The 21463-nt window shown below is 38.5% G+C and overlaps 1 protein-coding gene across 1 annotated transcript in view; it reads right to left on the minus strand.

The window, feature by feature from the left end:
- The window catches only part of LOC147069983 (uncharacterized), a 55089-nt gene extending 37334 nt beyond the window's left edge, over nt 1-17755 (minus strand). The window contains exons 1-3 of the mRNA XM_085949340.1: nt 17678-17755; nt 13072-13166; nt 12565-12640 (exon numbers count right to left, since the gene is read on the minus strand). Coding sequence (XP_085805466.1) covers nt 12565-12640; nt 13072-13135 — 140 coding nt within the window. The 5' untranslated portion in view covers nt 13136-13166; nt 17678-17755. The remainder of the gene's footprint in view (nt 1-12564; nt 12641-13071; nt 13167-17677) is intronic.
- Nucleotides 17756-21463: the final 3708 nt, after the last annotated feature.

Below are 21463 nucleotides of genomic sequence, written 5' to 3' on the forward strand. Positions count from 1 at the left end.
ACACGGGACTTTATTTACCACGCACTCGATTGGGGAAAAAATACATGTTTGCCACAATGGATTACGATGTAAATATCATCTATATAAATAGATTTTAAAATTAAAATGCATTTTTGACAAACTATTCGTAATTGAATCGACTGATACACATACTTTATTTAATTTAATCATGTTCCCGAGAGATTTTAAATGCGAATTAATTCATAACATCGTCTCAAAAATTATATCCCCATCACCTAAAAATAAATGTAACGTCATCATAAAATGTATACTTGCGACTGCGTTTAGGAAAAAGGGCGTAACCCTCGATTTTTCGAAAAGTGCTTTTATTAGATATTAACAATGTATACAACTAAATACACGTTCTATAAAAAGAAAGTAAGCCGCAAATGCCGAATTATTATCTAAATTAAGATTTTAATTGAGATTAATTAATTTTTAATTTATGGAAAAAAGCATTTATCCTCAATTTTAATGATTTTTCTGTAATAACTTCTTTAATTATTATTAGATCAAAAATATATTACACCAAAACCATTATGCACCCAATGTCTGTGCCTATTTTAAAAAAAATATTAAATTAAAATCTCTCAAAAACCGTTTTTTGCCTCTCCTGTAAAATTTGTTCTTTGAGGGCTACGTCTTTTTTTCCTAAACACGGTCGATACATAGATAGCGTTCATTTTTTTTTTTTTTGGTATGGCTATTATACCACCTATTTTTTTTGAACCAATGAAAATTATCTAAATGTAATTAGCTAATATAACCCAAAAATATTTAAAAGCCATTCAACAATTAATTTGTGGTTTAATATACATATTTAAATCATTATCATCATCAGTCTGGATCAATTTACTCTTCCCGGTCCTATGTATTGTTATATTTATCAGAATTAGTGATATTATTTTTTTATTTATTTCACCAACCTGGATCAATCCACTGCTGGATGAAGATTATCCCAACCTTATTCTACTCCTCTTGGTCATATACATTGCTATATTTATTAAAATTGATGACATTATATCGTCGTTATCATCATCAACCTGGATCAATACACTGCTAGATGAAGGTTATCCTAACATGAATCTAATCCTCTTGGTCATATGAATTTCTATATTTTACCAAAATTTACGATATTATATGCCTACTCATTTATATCGTCATTATCGTCATCAACCTGGATTAATCCACTGTTGGATGAAGGTTATCCCAACCTGATTCTACTATTTTGTATTTCAATCCACTGCTGGATGAAGGCCTCTCTAAGCTGATACCACACCTTTGGATTTTATAAAATCCTATTCTTAGCAGAATTGGTCTATTTCTCTCAGATAATATATGGCAATGCATTGCGTTGCTTCATTATTCATCAACAACTTTGTTTCGATCCCGCACCAGAAACTATATTGTGTAAGGTTAAATTTAAATCCAAAATTTGGTTTTGCAAGCATTTATTTTTTATAGACAATGAAACAAAATGATGTTTAAATTTATTTTTTACACTGCTGACCTCCTTCTATTACCTAAATGGGACCCGCGGGAGATTAATATTCACGTTATATTGGATCACTATTTATGATAATCACAATATAATAATATATTGCTTTATATTCGAATGATTGATATGTATTATTTGTCATATTTAAATGCACGTGATTTAACGAAACATTTAGGTTTATACATACACATATATTTTATCAAAATGTCAGTGATAGCAATCACCGATTGCCAGCTAGGCCTAGCAGCCTGAAGTAGTCAGACGACATTCTGAAGGCCAGACTCCAGAATAGACTAGACCATGGTTTCCCAAACTATGGGTCGCGACCCACCAGTGGGTCGCGAGCTAATATTGAGTGGGCCCTCGCCACTGTATACATAAATTTAAAAAAAAATAGGAAGTGATAAATTTGATATTTCATTCATCTATTTATAATTCCTAAAAATTGAAATAAACTTAAGTAACGGAAAATATTGTGATAAAATAATAATAATTTTGAATTGCCAATGCACTATTTGAAGAAATGGGTAGCTGCCATACATCTCTTCTTCTGCATACAGAAGTTCGCTGGTTATCCAGGGGAAAAGTACTGACACGATTAGTGGAATTGCGTAATAAAGTTACAATTTACTTGGAAGGAAAAACTGAATATTATATTAAACATCCACAGGACGAAGAATTCATTCTCAAGCTCACTTATTTGGCGGATATTTTTTTGAAATTAAACGAACTTAATTTGTATTTGCCAGGATTAAACGGATCAGACATTTTTGCAGTTCACGATAAAATTCGAGCGTTCATGAAAAAGCTTATGTTGTGGAAAAGTTGTATTGAGAATGGCAAGCATGATTGTTTTGAAACACTTGAAATTTTTATTATTGAAAACCAAGTGCAGCCTAAGATGAACGTACTGTCTGAAATTTCCAGTCATTTATCACTGTTAATAAATAACTTTGACGACTATTTTGGGGAAGCGATGAAAAAGTTTGATTCGTTGCGTTGGATTTGTTACCCATTTCAAGACAACTTACCAACTAGTATGTCTCAAAAGCAAGTGAAAAACTCATTGATTTATCAGAAGATACGTCACTGAGAAATAGTTTCAATCGTAAACAGTTAACGAAATTCTGGTTCTCAGTTGCTGATAATTATCCTTGCCTGTTCGATGAAGCTATGAAAGACCTCCTCCTCTTTACTACCTCATATCTATGTGAGGTCGGATTTTCGGCTATGGTTAACATTAAAACTAAATGCCGAAATAAATTGGATATATCAAACTCACTGCAATTAAAAGTAACTAAAGTTGAAGTTGATGCTAAAACTGTAATGAAGAAAAATAAGAAAAAAATACATCCTTCCCATTGAAATAACTTTGTAAAAAAACCTTGCAGGTGTAGGTATTTAAGTAATATTTTTTTTTATTTAAGTTGTGTTTCTTATTTCAACAGTCTTTCATTCATATTCATTGGTAACACTTATAAAAAATATTTTTTTTATTTCAATTAGAACAAATAAGACAGCATTAAGTAGTTCCACGACTCGCCACTAGGGAATCTGAGCATTACCAATATTTATGCCCTCTTTTCTGTAAGACAGCTAAGAGGTGGGTCCCAAGATTGGAAATTTTTGTTAGATGGGTCGGAGCCCAGTCAACTTTGGGAACCACTGGACTAGACGTATGATCCCAAATTTATATTGGTAGTGACGACTGGCAAATCGTAAAACTGACAAATCACCGAAATGTCAAACTGTCTGAGGTGAATGAAAATCCATCCCGAAGGGAAAACTATTGTACGTACTTCATGTATGCATACTTCACAATTTTATTAAAATCCAATACCATATCATTAGGACGTCAAGCTGTCTGCAAGATTTAGCGAGACAGACTGGCGACAGCCAGCTGGCTCTGCTAGTCATTCTTAAATCTTGTGTAAATTCATTAGGGAATTTAACATGTGTAATGTAGTTAACTGTAAATTCTCGGTGGGTAAATTCTCGTATCATACTTAGTGACAAGAAATGATTTAATTAACAAACGACACGTACCTACCTATATGTTTTTAAAAGTTTACTATTATTTTATTTTGTGGTGTCAACACTATCAATTCTTTGTAAAAATGCATTGCATTAATCAAAGTAAATCACAATAATATGTACTACTAGTTCCACTTATTTTAATATTAGTCAGAACCGGTTTCGTCCGCTTCAAAGAGACATTGTGAACAGTTGAATCGAACGAAACCGGTCCTGACTAATATTAAAATAACTGGAAGTAGTACTAGGTGTTCGATTTTATAATTTGCCGTAATATGCTCTCTTATAACTTATCAATGTACTCGTACGCATGAATAACTTTTTAGAAATTTTCCACATTTTATATGCAATTTTTTTTTTATATTATCCGGTAGATACGCTAAGAGAATTTATGGAACGCACGCGTTTTTCTCGTAAACATCACTTTTGGAGATTGTTTGACACTTTCACCTTGACCTACCGATATCTCACATTGTGGCAGAGCGTATGCAGATATTTTGTTTGTTGAACATGATTCGGAACACCGCAGACATATTATTAAGGCGATACTTCAGTGAAACGGCAAATAGTTTTCAACTATAGGCGCGACGAAATTTTGGACTCGCTGGCACTCGGAGACCGAACGTCGAGGTGTGAATACGTCAATTTGTTTCGTGATGGCGACGGGGGTATTAATTCTTAAATCGTGTAAAGATGACAAAAAACGTTACCTATTTACTTTAAAAAGAAAACATGTCAATGAATATATTATTATTGTTACTAATAGAACATACGTTAAAGTGCCCACCACCACCCGTCGTATATGCACAGCCGTGGATATGCACGGCCGCTTTCTATGACGCTTTAAACGTGTCTGAAAGAAGTGATTTTAAGTGCTCATTCCATCCCGAGACGGAGCCGCACGGGACTGATGCTGCAACCATGCACCGTAGTGCTTAAAGTAGAAAGTTAAGAAAAAAAAATTTGGACTGGCTCTGCTGTCCGCTGACGTTAAGCGCTTAGTGTACCCGCATACTGAGTGTCACGAATTGAAAAATATGAGTCTACAGAAGAGTCGGAACTATCCCGCTCCCCATACGACGCTGCAAATTTCTCGAATGCCGCAAAGTTGGCCTCGGTTGCTATCAGATCACCATGCCCAATTGGACCCGTGTGAGGACGGACCCTGGCAAATAGCTCCGCTCGTTCGAGTTCCATAAGCGGGCAATCTCAGAGGATGTGTTCAACATCTTGGTGGTTATGCCCGCAGGTACAACCCGGCCCATCTGGGTCAGAGTCTGGCGGCGAAGTTGCCATGGCCGGTGAGGAACTGGCTAATCCAGTGCGAAGGTTGGAGTCTTCTAGTTTGGTGCCTGCAGAATACGTCTGGAAAAAAAACGGTAAGTGTGCCGCGCCTTGGGGGAGGCGGTCCACCTCGCCTGCCATGCCGCAAATGCGGTCTTGTACACAATGTCACTTACAGTCTTCCTCTAAGGAACGTCCTCGGATCTTTGCGGTGGTGTCAGTTGGACACCAGCGAGTGTTGTGCTGATCACCCTCAAGAGGAGGGTGATCGATCCTCTGACTTGGACGTGCAGATCGAGGGGTAGCACACCCGCGAGTACGGCAAGCGCGTCAGTAGAAGTTGTGCGGTAGGCTTTGGTAAGCGAGATCAGCGCAAGTCGCTGCCCGCTTAGTAGTGCGCGTCTCACGAAAGTTAAGGAGTTTACTCGGGAATGCCAAATGCTGGAGGCGTAACCGGCAATTCCCATGAAAATTGCGCCGTATGCAACCTTAAGGGCTCTAGGCTTAAGTCCCCAATTGCTGCCCGCCATTCGGGCCATTCTCTGATAGGTCGAATTGGCCTTAGAGACGGCCATCTTGGCGTGGTGAACAAAAGACAGCTTGTCATCAAGAATTACTCCCAGATACGTAACCTTTTCGGAGAAACGCACTGAGGTCTGGCCAAAACGAACCGCGGGTGGCCGTCGAGTTATGTTAACCCGAGAACTACCCCTGAGGAGGACAGCTTCCGTCTTGCTCGGGGCAAAGGTCAGCTTGTTCAGCAACCCCCAATTAAGGATTCTGCCCAAGGCGTCCGTGGCTGCACGCTCAAGTGCCGGTCGGCTCGTCGCCCCAACAAACAGGAGCAAGTCGTAGGCGTACGCAACGAGCGTGCAGCCCGGAGGCAGTGGCAGGGACAGAACGTCGTCAAACAGTATGTTCCACAAAAGGGGTCCCAGGACGGAGCCCTGGGTATACCCCATGGTGGTTCTCCTGTGAATCAGGCTGAGGCCGGAGTCTTAAGTTATCTCCCTATTGCTGAAGTAACTTTGAACCAAGGCAAAGAGGTCCCCGGGGATCTGTCTCAGCCGAAGCTTTGCCAGAACCAAGGGCCACCACGCAGTATCAAACGCGCCCGCGATGTCGAGAAAAATCCCGGCAACGAGGTCCTTGCCAGAGCTCTCCACAGAATCGATCACACACAGTTTTGGACAGTTTTCCGACAGGTGGAACTCAATCCTGCTGTTTATCAATCTTTCCAATATCTTCCCGAAAACGGGAAGGAGCGTAATCGGTCTATACGCTTTCGAGTCACAAGGAGGGTGACTGCCGGCTTTGGGGATTGCCGTGAGGTGGCCCTTCTTCCAGCAGTGAGGGAATATGCCACTACTCATGCATTCTTTGTAGAGTTGCGTGATCTCATGTGAGGCAAGAGACCACGCCCTTCTCGCTAGCGCGTTATCTATGCAGTCAAGCCCCGGGGCTTTGCCGGCCGGGAGGCTGGCAAACAGGATCCCTAGTTCGGAAATGGTAGTGGCTGCAGATCGCGGAGTGTTTAAGGGGAGCAGAGCATAGACGCGAAGCTGCTGAAATCGGTCGTTATCAATGTCGAGCATGCGGGATAAGAGCATCCAACAGGACTGTGGCGGACTCTTCAGAGCTATTGGTGAACGATCCATCGGGGCGCCGTACCGCCGACATGAATTTTCCGGACCGTGAGCTCAGCTTCATCACGCGGAAGGGGGGGGCCTACGGATTATTGCCACCCATTTCAGTGACGAACTCCCTCCAGTGCATATGCTTAGCCTTACTGATTGCCTTTTTGAACTTGTGTCTAGTGGTCCTGTATGTGACCGCAAGCGGATGGTCTGCCTCCAGCGATCTTCACGCTGCTTGTAAGGCCCTTCTAGCCCTCCTCATCGCGTCTCTCAGTCTTGTCAGTCTCGGCTTCCACCAGGGTGCGAGGTCTTAGAAGTGTCTAACTTAGAAGCACTCTTTTAAGCGGACAGCGCAGCGCGCTGCTTTCCATAACCAAGGCCTACCGAACAACTTCTACGGCCGCGCTCCCGGTCCTGGCCGGCATTCTCCCACTAAATCTACAGATACAGGTCAGCGGCGCGTCAACGATGCTCTTCAAAGGCGAGGAAGCCGTTGTTGGTGACTTTCACCTAGCCCCGCCTCCTCGGCTTGTTGCTGAAAAAGTAACCTCGTTGAAGCGGACAATACGTCTCATGACGCTTGACGCGGCGTGGAAGACCTAGCAGCGACGGTGGGATGAATCAACCAAGGGCCGGCACACATATACGTTTTTTCCAAATATTAAATGGCGATTGGAGATAACCAAATATCTGACTTCTGACCATCACACCAGTCAATTTGTGACTGGACACGGTGGGTTCGCTGGCAAGCTCTTTGAGCTTGGACTTGTAAGCTGGCCGACATGTCCATGCGGAGGGGAGATTCAGGATGCCAACCACATCCTCTGGGAATGTCTTAGAATGTGCTCCGAACGGGAGGAGATGCTCAGGTCTGTCCAACCAGCTGTTGGGTCCATCGGGCCGTCTAACTTGGTTGCTACTAAGGCCAATTATCTTGCATTTTAAAAATTTGCGGCGTCTTACTGCGGGAGTGAAGATCTCTTCACATAATTTTTGCTGTCCGTATGATTTGCTTCATTATTTTGTTTTATATACACTACAATCATTTTTATTTTCATAATTTCCCTGTGCTCTTCTCTCCCCGGCACTTTGCATTAGAAAGTAACTTTAAACTTAGTCAGATCTCACTCCGAGCTTAGCAACCTTAGTCCTGGGTAGGTCCTAGGGCATTCCCGGCCTAAAACTTAACTAGATGCTTCACATCGCCAATGTAGGGCCCCGTGATATGCCCGATTAAGACCGGGTGTGGTGCGTGGCGGGTTTTGGTTTGGAGGGATTAACTTCAATGGTCTTAGAGTGCCCTCCGCTTTTTCAATCATGAGATTCGTGAGGTCCCCAGCCGCAGCGTACATGTCCTTTGGCGGAGGGCGCGAGGCCATCCTATCCAGACCCTCAGCAAACTCGCGGTCAAAACGTACCCAGCCGGTTCCCTTGGTCCTGAAACGCCTCGGCAGTGACTCGCTCACAAGTGGAGCGAGAGACGCGTGGCCCCTCTCGGTCCTGTAGGCGAACGTGATCAGACGGTGGTCGCTTACTGACGCGTCCATATGGACAGTCCAGTTCACGACGCGTCCGGCAGAACCAGTGGATATCAAAGTGACATCAATGTGAGATTCCCATTGTTGGTGGAGAATGTGGCTGGACCATTAGAGTTATTCAGCACCGTCAGGTCGTGAGTTGCCACGAGTTCCTCGAGGGGCGCCGGATTGTCCCGGCCAGACCGCGGCCCCCGGGGGGCCCACAGCCATGATTGAACGTTGACGTCCGCTCCCACTATAATCTGTTTGCCACGGCATGCAACCAAAATTTTACCGAGCTGCTCGACGCATTTCAGGATGTTTACGCTGAATTTAAAGTAGAAAGAGACCACCACAATGGAGTTCCCCGATCGGTCGGAGACCTTCGCTACGGCAAAGAGTTCGCTAGACAGGTGGGCAAGGTGTAGCACCATTAGGGTAGGATTCGCAACGAAGATGTAGGCCATAGACTCCAGGCCGTGGTGCATCACCCGACCCCCACTGAAACCCAGGTTGGGGCCGTAGGAGTAAGGCTCCTGCACCAGGACCAAATCGATGTCCATTTCCCGAACCGTCTTGATCAGCTCCGCCGTTGTAGCCCTCCCTTTGCCCGCATTTAACTGACCATTGAAGTTAAATTCCCTCCACCAAACCCGCCCCGCACCACACTCGGTCTTAATCGAGAGTATCACGGGACCCGTCAATTGGTGATGTGAAGCATCTAAAAATTGGCCTGGGAGTGTCCTGGGAGAAGGTGCCCAAGACTTAGGTTGCTACGCTCAGAGTGAGCTCTGACTGAGTTTACTGAGTTTACTCTAATTCAAAGTGCCAGGGAGAGAAAAAGCACATAGAAATTACTTAAAAGAAAATGAAGCTACTTATTTATTATATCAAAGAACGAAGCTAATCATACAGGCAGCAAAATTTATGTGAAGAGATCTTCACGCCCGTAGTAAGACGCCGCAAATTTTTTGAATGCAAGATAGTTGGCCTTAGTAGCAACCAGGTCGGACGGGCCGATGGGTCCAACAACTGGTTGGACCGACCTGAGCATCTCCTCCCGTTCGGAGCACATACTCAGACACTCCCACAGGATGTGATTGGCATCCTGTATTTCCCCTCCGCATGGACATGTCGGACGGCTTGCAAGTCCAAGCTCAAAGAGCCTGCCAGCGAAACCACCATGGCCAGTCACAAATTGACTGGTGTAATGGTCTGGAGTCAAATACTTGGTTATCTCCATTCGCCACTGTATGTCTGGAAAAAACGCGTATGTGAGCCGGCCCTTAGTAGATTCGTCCCACTTTCGCTGCCAGGTCTTAATGGCCGCGTCAAGCGACATGAGTCTAATTTTGCGCTTCAATAGTGCTAATCCCTCGCCGGCTTGTCGAGGGGGGGGGACGAGATGAAAATCACCAACGTCAGCCTCCTCACCTTTGAGGAGCAGCATTGAAGCGCCGCTGACCTGAATGTGCAGGTCAAGTGGGAGAATACCGGCCAGGACCGGGAGCGCGTCAGTTGAGGTTGTACGGTAGGCCTTGGTAATGGACAGGAGCACGCTGCGCTGTCCTCTTAAAAGAGAGGCTCTAAGTTTGACACTCTTGGGAATGCGCGGGCACCAAGCGCTGGCGCCGTAAGCCGCGATTCCCATAAAAATGGCGCCGTAGGCGATCTTGAGCGCCCTTACTCTTAAGCCCCATCCTTCACCAGCCATGCGGCCGACCCTCTGGAAGGCCACCCCAGCCTTGTGGACTTGGGTTTCGGCATGGTGTTGGAAATTTAGCATGGTGTCCATCTTGACGCCTAGATAGGTGACGATCTTCGACACTTTCACTCTCGTGTCACTGAATCGGACTGTGGGTGGTCTCGAGCAGTTCAGTCGTCTCGGTCCTTTGAGGACAATGGCTTCTGTCTTGGAAGGTGCGAATGATAGTCTATTTAGTTTACCCCAAGCCTCAATTGATGCTAAGGCTTCGCCAACAGTGCTCTCAATCTTCGCCCTGCTGTCGGCCTCGACCAACAGCAGCGCATCGTCTGCGTAGGCAATGACAGTACAGTCGGTTGGAAGCGGAATTCTAAGGAGATCGTCGAAGAGTACGTTCCAGAGAAGGGGCCCGAGGACTGAGCCCTGGGGACATCCCATGCTGGTGTTTCTCTCTATTGTTGTTGATCCAACTCGAAACTCGATCGATCTATTCGTGAAGTAACTTTGAATCGACAATTCTTTGCCATGTGGCCGTATAAGTGACACCTTGTGCACTGGACGACGCCACAAAAGTCTTTGGTTAGGAAGGATTCCCATCCCATATATATATGCGCCCGTCATTGATGAGCGCTTCCCTCACCTTTGCCGGGACCGATAGAACATTAAATGGACGCATGTTGGATTTATATGACAAATTATATTTCGTTCGGCATGCGTCATTTGCACCCGCGACCCGCAATCCGCGCATCGCCTAGCCACGATCTTTTTAGACCGTGCCTCAACTTAGGTATAGCCTTAAGTAGTATTACTATTGGAAATACTATTTTGAAAAGTTTCATGCGGTGAAGGTATATTTTTAAATTTTGATTTTAAATATCGATAAGTGTGATTGGTAGTAATTCAAACAGTTGTACGCAAGTTTATATTTTTTTTGCATGCGCTCCATTTTTCTATACTTATATCAAATCACCCTAATGTAGAGTATTCTTTAGAAAACAACATTTGCTATAGTATAAGAAGATACGAACTCAGCCGAGAAATTGTCTCCGAACTCGCAACACACTCTTAAGAAAATCATTCTGCCAGGAAGTTGCGCCTATTGGATCGTCAATTCTAAACAAGTAAAAAAGAAACCACATTATTATAAATTAAAATAATATATTTTTCATGACTTTGTGTCATATATCCTAAGCAATTGATATAATCTGAAATTTAATCTATTTTAACTCAAAATCTTCTTCAAATTCTTCACTTTCTACCTATTAGAGCACCTCTTATGCTCAGATTTGAAGACCTCTTCTCATATCGTATGACTTATATTATAATAAATTGCAACGTCGTAATTATCGTAGCATGGCGTAGCGTGGCTTAGCGTGGCGTAGCGTGGCGTAGCGTGGCGTAGCGTGGCGTAGCGTGGCGTAGCGTGGCGTAGCGTGGCGTAGCGTGGCGTAGCGTGGCGTAGCGTAACGTAGCGTGGTGTAGCGTGGCGTAGCGTGGCGTAGCGTGGCGTAGCGTGGCGTATCGTGGCGTATCGTGGCGTAGCAGGTTTTGGTATAAATTCGATTCCCAAACTGATGCTTTCTAAGCAGACGAAATTAGTCTATGAAATTGTATGGATTAAGGGGGATCCTACATGCCAACAGAGAACCTAGCGGAAAAATACGAAGCTTGCAATTTGAGATATTATTTTGATAATTTACAATCTCAACTGTATTAATTAATAAATATGTACCTATCTGAAAACATTAAAAAGAATTTTTGAAGTTATACTTCTTTTGGCACGTTTGGGAAAACAGATCAGAGTGTATTTTTGGCGTGTGACAAAGTTGCGCGCGCCGATGTAACGCATTTGGCGTGGGACGGAAGTTGCGCGCGCCGATGCAACACAATTTATTGCTATGATTATTTAGTCAAATCAGCTATTAAACGAATTAGTAAATATTACTTACTTATGTATTTATATTTATTTATATATAAATGGTTAATACATAATTGAACAGCCATGTGCTTATAGAATATAGAACAATAGATCATACGGCGATTGCCCAAACCTGTGATAATTTATTATTCGCATAAGTAGGTTACGTAAATAAAACTATGAATTAGTCAAAAATCTAAAACGTAATAAATTGAAAACTTAATAAACTAAATTGTAATAATATATATAACCATAAAAATAATGTAATAATAATATTTTTACAATAGTTTATCTTTGACTTAAAAATATCTTTTTAATGTTTTCAGATACGTATTTATTAATTAATACAGATGAAATTGTAAATTATCAAAAAAAATCTCAAATTGTAAGCTTCGTAATTTTCCACTATGTTCTCTGTTCGCATATAGGATCCCCTTTAACTGCTATTGAAATATTTATATTTTTTTTTTTTTTAGAATTATTAATAACCATGTCCTTGCTTTTTCGTACAAGGTGGTTGTTAGTAATTTTTGAACAATCACAAATACCCAGGCTTTGAGAAAAACATATAAATGTTTTTGTCATGACCGGAATCGAACCCAGGAACTCTCGGGTGGAAGGCGAGCGCCTTACCAACTTCACCACGAGAGCCGCCTATTTATATTAATTCAATTATACATTACATTACATTACAATTATATTCAAATTTTACTTTATATTAATTAGATCATAAATTAAAAACCGTGGACATCACTGGTTGAGATATGGACACTTGATATTATACAATTTAAGTATATAGTATAATTTCACAGTACATACCTAACCGTGGACACCACTGGTTCAGATATGCACACCTGATATTATACAACTTAAGTATATAGAATATTTTCACAGTGCATACATATACAGGTAATAATAATATATACATATATTGGTATAGCAGAGACGTACTAATAAATTTCAAATCTTACACGTATTTTGTAGCTTGTATTCGACCTTCGGCTAAGTCTTCAGATTTACTTGTTGGGTATGCCTGCATTATCAATCCTGCGAAAGTGTATTAAAAATAGTAAATTAAGTACATTTATTATTTACACAAATGTCACATTATATAATTTCTAGAAAAAAAACAAATAATTCAGTACTGAATATTCACACAAATTATTGCTTTACGGTCAAGCTTTTAAACTCATTAAAAACCATAATTGATAATAATATGTACACAAAGTTGAAATACATCTTTAAATTTTCAGTATTTATTTTTTCTATAATATAAAACTAATAATTATAATAAGTATATAATATGTTACGCCGAATGTGCGAAATTGACTATTACATGAAATGGGCAAAATTTTGCCTAAATCATGAAAAATGCAAGCCCGTTACCTTATTCATGAATTAGGCAAAATATCTGCCAAGTGCATTAATTCGGCAGTAATTTTTCTGCCTAATTCAAAAAAAGAAAAAAATATATTTACCGACAAAAATAGCAGTCGACATCAGCTGTTGCAGTGCCGTAGCTCTACGCGGTGACGTCATCATTGCAAATTTCAACAAACGTTTGATTTCTCAACTGAAACAAACAGTTTTGATGATCTGTGATGACGCCAAGAAGTATTTCAGAAAATGATATTTTTGAGTAGGCACCACAAATATATTAGGTATTTATTTAATAATAATAAAAGAGTATCACGGCATTACAACTGTCGGCCAATTCGCCATAATATAATACAATACATAATTATAAACAATATGAAATTATAAATAGTAACGAAATGAATAAAAAAAACATACGACTTAAAGGGGGGCTGAAGAGCTGATATTCAATTATAATTTAGTATAAAAAGGACCTCGGCGTCGTAAGCACGTTAATTTAAATCGATCTTTTCGCAAAAATCACTAATCATCGGAGATTTTGTTTCAAGACACATTATTATTATTATTGATATTGTCGGCCGCCAAACATTATTATTTTATAAACACGTGCACCTTGTACGCCGATCAGAAAACAGGGCTGTCAAAATAATATATGAATTAATATTTTTAAAATGTTTTTAATCAAACCTGTGCAAGTACATACTGATAACTTGGGTGAATTTCGTAGTAAACATACTATTGATATATATATATATATATATATATATATATATATATATATATACGGGTATATTATTATTATAACCCAATTCAAATTCAACATAGGTTGATACTCAAATACTATTATAGTATGTTTATGATTTTGAGAAAATAATACGATGGTATATAATCCATATCAATTATTTGAACACATTACATTCGCATGTATATATATAGTGTAAAGATCAGATAACTGTTTACTTTGCAAGATAAAATCAAAATGTGTATATACTTATCTAAATGGTGAATGACATTCATGAGTGAGCACGGCTGAAAGCTTGGAAATGTGTTTTTTTCTATTTCAAAATCTTTTAATTGTGTATTATTTTATTACAGATTCAAGGCCAACTTCATATAACTAATAAAAAATACTGTTTGTTTCTACGAATAAAAAAAGACAGGAAGAAAGATGTGTACAAATCACGGCAATCAGAAAGGCCGCCAAATATGGCCGACAATGCGTGATACACAAACATAAAATATACAAAATTACAAACACATTCGAAGTTTGCCGCACACATACAGACCACGTGATATTTGTTTACGCAAAATCGTCGCTTTTCAAAATGGCGAATTTGATTGCCAGATTTTACTGCGATGAATCAGTATGTTCCTTCTTGTCTTTTTTTATTCGTAGGTTTGTTTACTATGTACACCGAGAAATTTCCATTTATAAAATCGGAAACGATTTTTACAGAAGAGTTTTGGAATATAATGCAACCAAAACTGGAAAAAATTCTATCATGGGTGTTGACTTCCTGAATTAGTTAACCCCAGGTCCATGCCACTATGTGAACCACAGTGAATATTAAGCCATTTCCACACTGGCAACAAGTTGCTGGCAACCTCATTAAATTTTACGATACTTACCATAATTGCTTATATAATTACGATAATTATCGTAAAATCTAACAAGGTTGCCAGCAACTTGTTGCCAGTGTAGACCCGGCATTAGATGCACAAAACTTAAATAATATATGTTATAAATAAAAATTTAAAATTATAAATATGTATGATTTATGTCTTCGACAGCTCTGATGAAATAAATATGAAATAGGTATGAGTCGATCAAGTCGTGGAGCAAGTTTATTGACACAAAAAACTTTGACGCGACCTTTTTATATTAACTAGTAAACCAGATATTATGGACCACATGTAAAAAAATCATATTACACAACAAAAAAATCACATTACATACAAGGCCAATTCTGTAGAACATCCCCTTAAGGCTATACTTCAGTTGAGGCATGGTCTAAAAAGATCGTGGCTAGGCGATGAGCGGATTGTGCAAATGACGCGTGCCGATTGAAATATAATTTATCATGAAAATACAACATGCGTCCATTTAATGTTATGTTTATTCTTTTATTACTAATAATAATAGTATATTCATTGGCATGTTTTCTTTTGTAAGTACATACGTAAAGTTTTTTAGTCATTTTTACACGATTTAAGAATATTTTCATCCGACGCCATGACAAAACGAATCGATGTGCGGATACCTCGACCGTCCGTCTCCGATTGGCAACTAGTGTCTTTTTTTTAGAAATTTCGTTGCACCTACTGTTGAAAATGATTTGCCGTTTCACTGAAGTACACTCTTAATTACTAATAACAACCTACTTAGTACATATAAAACATGAAAGAAGAAGTGAAAAAAGTTTTCATGTAAATTATAAAGTAAAATAATAAAAACAATAATTATAACTTTGACATGATAACTAATCGCTCGCCAAAACGGAAAAGGCTGTAGGACAATTAATAATAATATGAGTAGATATAAAGAAAAGCAGCAAAATAGTTTGTCGAAGAAAAGCATTCTAGACACTAGAGGTGGGAAAACTGGTCGATTTTGAAGACCAAGTATACTTACTACCAGTATAAAAAAATACTTAGTATCAAAACTTGTTCCAAAATACTTACTAGTATTTGGAATACTATATAGCAGTGCTCCGCAACCTTTTCTCACCCACGGCACACTAAAGGTCTTCCTAGAATTACGCGGCACACCACACGTAAAACAATTTATACACCAAAACATGGACCCCACATACTCTAAAATAGCGTTTTTTAAATGGTCTTAGAGGTAAAATGAATGGTACTGATTGTATGTTTAGCGATTTTTTGTATTTATTAATATATCCACTTGAATTATGGTTAGTTATCGGGTTACGAATAATTATTTGTCGAGTATTGACATAATAATATTAAATAATTGTATCCTACAATCGTATGTTTGAAAATATCAATATCAGCGCAGTAATATAGCGTCGCAGGCGACTTTTTTACTGTTAGAGCAAATTTGTAATTTCTCTTTATCTCACTTATCTGGTTGACCTGCCACGCCGCCCCCCCTAAGCCTGGGTCCCCAGGCTAGAGCGGTGTCAGCTTGTGGGGGACATGCAGCAAAATTTCATTTTTTTATTTGATAAAAAATTAAATATACAAACAACATAATATACGATGAAGAACTAAATGTACATCTTTCCATGTATTTGTATTATCAATATAATAACTAATTAATGTGATAACTGAGCTTGTTTCAATGAACGTAAAAGTTTTAAATATTTTGACTTGATATTTGAAAGAGCAACACGAAGTTCTCGGTCAAAACCCTTCAAGCAAGACTGCTTATTATTTTTCATTATAACTTTGAGTTGAAACACTTTCTTCACCTAGATATGTCGTATAAAATGGGAGCTGAACTGCGATAGCCTTGCCGGAAATCCGAGGATATTCTTTATTAAGCGAATTCCAGAAAATAGCCAATGGAACATCGACGAAGTTCATTTTTAGCGACCCTTCTCGTTTCTAAATTCAACCAAGTCCTCTCGAATTTATAGGGAAAGCGATTTCATAGAATTTTCGGCATTGGTTGCAAAAGGGTTTCGAATTCAGTCGTATTGATTGTATGAAAGTAATGATGAAATTTCTTTTGCAGCAAAGTTAAATGTTTTTGAGACGGATGCAATATTAATTGTTGGTTTTCAATGGTGGTCTGGTAGGTCCTTTGGTACATTTGTAAAAATCCTTGTCTTAACTCCTTCTAATTTATCAGAACACGTCAATATATTTTCATTCCTACCTTGCATTGTTTTATTAAGTATATGCAGGTGCTGACTGCTGAGATATATTACCAGCCACGTACGCAAATTTGGCTATTTGTATAGAAGTATTGTATAATATACAAAAGTATTTGTATTTTTTTTTTTGAAGCAATGCTCCGCGGCACACCAGGCATCGTCTCACGGCACACCGGTTGCGGAGCACTGCTATAATAAAGAGCGTTTGGCGTGCGTAGTCTCATACTAAACTGGAACTAAAACTTAACTCCATATTTTATATACTCTGTATTTGATCAGCTTCAATAGAATCACTAAAAATACACTGAGCTGGTCTTTTCGAAATTTCCCATTTATTATAAAATGTAAACACATTTAAAATTTATGAGATGTTTTTTATGTTATGTTATAATATTCTGTTAACAAAAAATGAATAACAATGATTTTTTTTTATTGTAAAGTGCGTCACTCACTACATTTCCAAGGTAACAATATGCTGCTACAGAAAATTTATGACCTATTATTCATACATAAGATGATGTCATTCGCATGCATAGACTAATAAATTAAAATATAATTGTATTCGAGTGCACATTTAATGTCAATAGCATTGAAAGTTTACCAACTAGCCAGCGACTCGCGATGATATTGGAACAATTGTATTGGGCCACACGTACTGAGTATGGGTAGTTTCATCCGATACTTGAGTACACAAACTGGTGACAGTATTTCCAACTCATCTCTACTAGACACTGAATGCGAACTACGGATCTTACCATGTACATAGGCACAAAATAATCTGCACTGTCACTGTATAAAATAATTTCAAAATATTTCAAATCGGATCCAATGTATTATTCTGATATTAGAAAAGTTATGTACTTACAAAATAAATAATGACTGTGCTTGTATATAAACTGCAATATCTAATAATATAATTACTGTTCTCACACTGCCACCACACAAAGTTTTTGACTCGGCGTTAATATAATAATATTCCAACTTATCAGTTTCACTCGTTGACCTTATATTGTGTAAATACTTTATAAAGCGGTTGGCAATAATTGGCCTTGATGTAATAATATAATAGGTTTATGAAATAATCAGCATCGACTAGATATTTATATGGTGCCAGTGACGTCCCGTGGGGGTAGGCAGATTGAGCGTTGCTTGGGAGCGGCACTTACTCGAAGGGCGGCAAATCAAGGAGAATCGTTAGGTGTATATCGTCACTGTTCTGGCAGAAGACACTACTAATTCGAAAAAATGACATATTGAGTTAGTTATACCAAAATGTTCCTTATTTCAAACTTTACCGTCTGGAAACCTTCTTAATAAATAAACAGTCTTTATTTTAAAGTCATCCTTTTTACGATTACTTAATAAACTCACATGATAGACCATTTCAAACATTTTAACAACTTCAAAGTCAAATTACTCAAAACTAGTATTCTGCAGTTTGTGTGTTCTGCCAGAACAGAGACGATATAGGAAGGTATCTAAACTTAGTAACAACGGAAATATCTTTCCATTAAAAGATTGAGCTCACTGGCTGGAAAGTATTAATTAACATAAAAGGTTTAACGATGTCTAGTTTACTTCCGTTGTTCTTGGACGTCACATTCTTGATGACTAGCAATGACTCGTGCATATTTGCGAATTATATTTGAATTATAGGTGGGTACATACTGACCTAATTAATTTATCCAAATATTTTTGCCAGTCATTCGCGAGTTCTGAAAGTTGTCAAGTATATATTTAAATGTATCTGAAACCGTAGACACGCAATATTGTCTGTTGAAGTATGGCAATTAAATTTAGTGGTATATATTTTGTTAGTAATTTATCCATACAACACATTTCTTAGATATTGGAGTCATGAAATGATGATTAAAAAATACTTTTAAAAAAATGGGGCGGCATTTTGTCTAGGGACGTCACTGTATGGTGGATCTTGTCACCGACGCAGTACATAGGAACTAGTTTTCACAAAATATACGCTGATTCACTCCAAAAAAGTTGTGCCAGTCTCGTGCTGCCAAAAACCAGGAGATTTTGATATACTCTCACTCCATTCGAAGCGGAATTCATCATGAGTTCACTGGATGACCAATTTGGTGACCGTTGTCAAATCCAAAACTAACCACCATTTTTTGAGACATTCTTCGAAATTTAACCATTCGGACGGTGCTCTGACCCACTTGATTACCATCGACGTCGGTTGCCACATGAACTCTCAGTCGTGATTTTTTTTTTCAGTTTCGACTGAGGTCATTTGATGAAAAAATAATTCAAATTCTAATTAACAAGAAATTAATGTTTCAGTACCTACTTATTATCATAATCACCATCAGCCTAAATCTATCCACTGCTGGATGAAGGCCTCTTCAAGCTGCTTCCACTTCTCTCGGTCTTGTGCATTGCGTTGGCACGTACTTCCGCAGAACTTTATCATTTCATCGATCCAGCGGCCTCTAGGTCTACCTTGCGGACGTTTTGTACTTCTTGGATACCACTGGATGACTAGATGTATCCAACGATTGTCTCTTCTTCGAACTCTGTGTCCAGCCCATCTCAATTTAAGGCTTTTAATAAACTCTATTACATCGCAAACCCTTGTCTGCTTCCTTATCCACTCATTCCTTTTTTGTCCTTTCGCGTTATGCCCAGCATGCACCTCTTCATACCACGTTGTGCTACTCTAAGTTTCTGGATCTCTCTTATCTTACCTACTTATAAAATATTTAAATGGATTTTTGTATTTATTTTTAATTCTTATCTTGGCATATTGTTTTTCAAACTGGTACATATCCTTAATCTTTTTTAATTTTTAAATTATGGATTTTTTTCAATTGAAAACAATGTAACATAAAATATAATATACCAAGTAATGCAGTAGTAGAGAGCTCGCCCAATGAATATTACGTGAATCTGCTGAGTAGCTATTTTCTTTTGGATGTTTCAAAATGCCAACCAACTGTTGCCAACTCGCTGCAGAAAATCCTTGGAAGGACTATAATTATTATCTATTAATGTCCTACAGGACGATTTGTATTCCAAGTATCCAATATGCCCCCGGTTATTCCTCGATCAAAACAATGATATAATCGAAAAAGAATGGAACAAACTCAAATCGATCATTACTGCTTCAGCTGATGAAGTCTTATGAAGGAACGGTAGCCAAAAGAGAAGCGACTGGTTTGATACTGAATGCCAAGAGATCACAGATAAAAAGAACCAGGCGAATGCCAAAATGCTACAAAGAAATTGTACAAGACAATCACATGAAGAATAAATATAAAGGCATAAGAAGAGAAGAAAAAACTCCCCCGGAAAAATAAACGAGCACAGCTCTCACACGAACTCGAAGAAATCGAAGCATATCGCACACATGTGTACTGTAGACCATTTTACAGTAAATTAAATATATCAAGAAAGGAATTTAAGCCAAGAGTGAACTCATGCAAAGATGAGAATGGACAAACCCTGAATGACAAACCCGAAAATATTAGCAAGATGAAAGAAACACTTTGATACTATTTATATTTTCACTATTTATATACGATTAATTGTGCATTCAATCTATTCAATGAAAGTGAGAGTAGGTGCATGTATTTTTTATATTTGTTGGATTGGTTTTAATGAAGATGCGTGACTGGCAGGGAAGCCAAGATTTCTTCTTCTTCTTCGACCATGTTCGATCCTAATATGATCATATGGGCCTCCGCAGAATAGAGGTTAACAGATTTTATTTTTTACGAGAAATGGATGTCAGCCACTTGCTCAACCTATTAGGTCCATACCCTGACTCACACACAAATTGAAAAACAATATGTGTACTTGCCAAGCCCAGGATTCGAACCTGAGACCCATGGCGTAATAGTCCAACGCTTAAGCCGCGCGACAAATTCTTAAATTTGATACGAATATATTATTTCTTTATTTAGCATGATCCAAAATACAGAATAAGTTTACCAATTCTCCACTACATTATATCGAACATAAAAAATAGCCACGTGATCAAACAACTGAAAATTAAAATCTAGATAAAAGTGGAAAAACTGCTATCTAAGTTTATCGAATGCTTTAATACAATAATTACTACTGTCTGTAATAAGAAAGACGGGTCAGTTTTACTGTTTTTTTTGCACACCGATGCTTAGAGATATGAGTGTATTGCCTTATACACCTTCCAAAGACTGATTCGATGACTTCTACAATGTTTTATGCATATTGTTATTATAACAGAGAACCTATGAATGTTGTTCGCTGAATTATTTTTTAAATTAAACAAAAATACATATTCTGAAAAGAGTACGTACACCGTCATTTTGCAACTAAATTTCTATATTTTTAGGTACTTATCTATCTAATAATTATCCACTGATATAAGTACATAATTGGCTTGTTTCATTAAACTTTAAAAGTCGATTTACTTAATCGATATAAGACATTATAGGAAATATCTTATATTGCGGTACCTAATCAAATGTTCTCTACCTCTAATAAAAATAAAATCTCGTCACAAACCAGTTGTAGGATGCTTAAATTATAAATAATTATTTATGGTAATTGTATTTATGGTAATAAGTAGTCTGTGTTATTACCTGATCAAGAATTTGCATTATACCAGTGATTCCTAAATTATGGCCTGCAAGGTAAAATTAATGAT

The sequence above is a fragment of the Rhyacophila brunnea genome, unplaced genomic scaffold, assembly GCF_057557595.1.
Source record: "Rhyacophila brunnea isolate RB1 unplaced genomic scaffold, BYU_Rbru_1.0 scaffold_22, whole genome shotgun sequence".
In the NCBI taxonomy this organism is placed as follows: Eukaryota; Metazoa; Arthropoda; class Insecta; order Trichoptera; family Rhyacophilidae; genus Rhyacophila; species Rhyacophila brunnea.